This window comes from Chinchilla lanigera, unplaced genomic scaffold, assembly GCF_000276665.1.
Source record: "Chinchilla lanigera isolate Chin_1 unplaced genomic scaffold, ChiLan1.0 scaffold00053, whole genome shotgun sequence".
Taxonomy (NCBI): domain Eukaryota; kingdom Metazoa; phylum Chordata; class Mammalia; order Rodentia; family Chinchillidae; genus Chinchilla; species Chinchilla lanigera.
The window spans coordinates 3,407,153-3,409,752 of NW_004955454.1; the positions used below are offsets into that span (position 1 = coordinate 3,407,153).

The 2,600-nt window shown below is 49.3% G+C and overlaps 1 protein-coding gene across 3 annotated transcripts in view; it reads left to right on the top strand.

Annotated features, from left to right (window-relative positions):
* Nucleotides 1–2,600, top strand: part of Znf34 (zinc finger protein 34) — a 13,149-nt gene that overhangs the window by 6,780 nt on the left and 3,769 nt on the right. The window contains exons 2-4 of one of the 3 annotated variants that reach the window (XM_005395935.2): nucleotides 805–891; nucleotides 1,062–1,227; nucleotides 1,646–1,765. In XM_005395935.2, the coding sequence (XP_005395992.1) occupies nucleotides 859–891; nucleotides 1,062–1,227; nucleotides 1,646–1,765 (319 nt within the window). In that variant the 5' untranslated portion in view covers nucleotides 805–858. The remainder of the gene's footprint in view (nucleotides 1–804; nucleotides 892–1,061; nucleotides 1,228–1,645; nucleotides 1,766–2,600) is intronic. The other 2 variants (XM_005395936.2, XM_005395937.2) reach the window with 2 other exon arrangements.

Genomic DNA, 2,600 nt, shown 5'->3' on the forward strand with positions numbered 1-2,600 from the left:
TTGAGCTCAGTGGCAGAGCACCTGTCTAGCAAGCATGAAGCCGTGAGTTTAATCCTCAAAAAAAAAAAAAAAAAAAAAGCTAAAAAAATAAAGGCAGAACATTAAGAGCTAGAAAAGACAAGATTTTTAAAATAACAATAGAAGGCATAGGGAAAGACAGTGTATATAGACTACAACAAACACACAGTGAGTAGAAGTCCAAATAGATGAATAAAGTCAAAATTAGATTAAATTCTCAGCTGGGTGTGGTGGTGCATGCCTGCAATCCCAGCACTTGGGAGGCTGAGGCAGGAGGATTGCTGGGAGTTCAAGGCCAGCCTAGGCTACAAAGTGAGCTCAAGGCCAGCCTGAACTTCATAGTGAGACCCTGTCCCAAAAAGACAAAAAGAAAAAAAAAAGGTTAAATTCTCTAGAAACACAAAGAATCTCCAATTAGTTACAATGTACCTATTTACCTATTTGCCCTAAAATAAGAGGAATGCTGAATATAGTGAAGAGATACGAGCTAAACACTAATTAAAATAAAATTGTGGCCATAGACCTTTTCCTTAAAGGGTTTGTGTGTGTGTGTGTGTGTGTGTGTGTGTGTGTGTGTGTGTGTGTGTTACTGGAGATTAAACCTAGGGCCTTCATACCACACTACATCCCAAGGTCTTTTTTATTTTGAGACCAGGTCTCACTAAGGCACTTAGTTAATTGCATAGCTAGACTGGAATTTGTAGCCTTGCTCCCTCAGTCTCCTGAGTGCTGGGATTACAGGCACCACCACACCCAACTTATGTGTGTTCCTCTCTGTTCCCTCAGCACCTGAGTGACAGGCTTCTGTGCACTGCCCTCAGGAAGCCCAGGGCACAGGTGATGGCGACCTTGTTCACATCTGCCTCATTCCAGGTGAGTGTTCTCTTTGGAGTATGAAGTGTGTCTCAACCATGGCTGTCCTTGGCAAATACTGTCAAATATCTGATCTGGGGTGCTGACGTCAGAGGAAGGGTGGCTTTGGGATTCTCCTGCGGTTGCCCTCAGCATGCTTCTGTTCCCCTTGCTCCCTGGTGCCTACGCAGTGCCACTCCGGGGGCTGCAGCCCAGTCCTGTTATTCCAGGCCCAGGTGACCTTCGAGGATGTGGCTGTGCTGCTTTCCCAGGACGAGTGGGGATGTCTGGCCCCTGCCCAGAGGGGCCTCTACAGGGATGTGATGCTGGAGACCTACAGGAACTTGGTCTTTCTCGGTAAGGCTCCTGAGCAGCCGTTAGTGGGGAATGTGCGGCTCCGTAGCAGTTGGACTGGAGCCTCACTCTTTGGGCCCACAGATGGCAATGCTACACTGGCAGACCCAGTCTTAGAAGAGGGTGGGTGGTGCAGGGACCCTCCTAAGTAAGCCCACCCTTTCTCTGACCTCTTGCCTTGGGCTGAGACAGACCCTTGTGTGAGGAGCTTGACTTCCGGTGATAGTATTCCTGAGCTCTGCTCCTGCTGTCAGATGTCCATCTGCATGGCAACCTCCAGCCGACTTCCAGCCCCTCTAGAGAGTATCAGGGCTTTCATATCCTCTGCCTGTGCTTCCTGCCCTTCCTTCCTCAGAGCAAGGTGGCACACAACACAGCTCTCTATCCTTGGTACCAACCCCAGGCTCTGTCTCCTTCCCAGGAGCGGGATCTGCAGGTCCCAAGCCTGGGGTGATCTTGCAGCTGGAGCAAGGGGATGAGCCGTGGGTCCTGAACACGAAGGAAGCCGAGGGGAGAAGGCATCTGAGAGTCAGCAGCTCAGGTGCGTGAGGGAAGCTGCACCCCCAATTCAGTCACTAAATGAACACTTGTTGAGGGTCATGCTGTCCGGTTAATGGTGCAGGAATTTGAGGGAATTTGCATCAGGATTAGACGGGCCAGCCTGGAGTGTGGCCTCTGCTGGTGTCGTGGTCACCTTGGTCAGCTGCAGTGCCTTGGCAGGAGATTCTTAAGCAATAGGTTGTAGTAATGCTGTGGAGGCCGTGTTGCCGAGGACAGGGAAAGGGCATCCCAGGTAGTGCTAGTGTGGTGTGGTGCATGGGTGCAGGCCAGAGTTCTGTGAGGGGAGGCTTAGGTCTGGGAAACCTCACAGAATCCTGTCCTCGGGGCTGTCCTACCAGGAGAGTCTGGCAGTGGTGTATGATGGAGACCATCGCTTCATTCCCTTCTTTTTTTCCACCTTCATCTTAGTGAGCTCATTTGACAACTGTAGGCCATTATAGGAAAATTTGGGAAGACAGATCACTGTGAATCGCACTGTGCAGACACATTTGTATTCTAGAATACTCCCTGATGGTGTGGTGGTGGATGCCTGGAATCCCAGCACTTGGGAGGCTGAGTCAGGAGGATCACTGTGAATTCAAGGCTAGTCTGGGGTACATAGTGAGTTCAAGGCCAGCCTAGACTACATAGAGAGACTCTCTCTCTCAAAAAAAAAAAAAGATTTACTGTTGTTCCCTTTTAGTGATGACTTTTCCACACCTGTGTATGAGAACCATTTTGTGTGCGTGTGCATATGTGTGTATGCTAGGCAGTACTCTACCACTGAGTTATACCCCAGCACCAAGGACTGCTTCTTTTTTTTTTTTTTTTTTTTT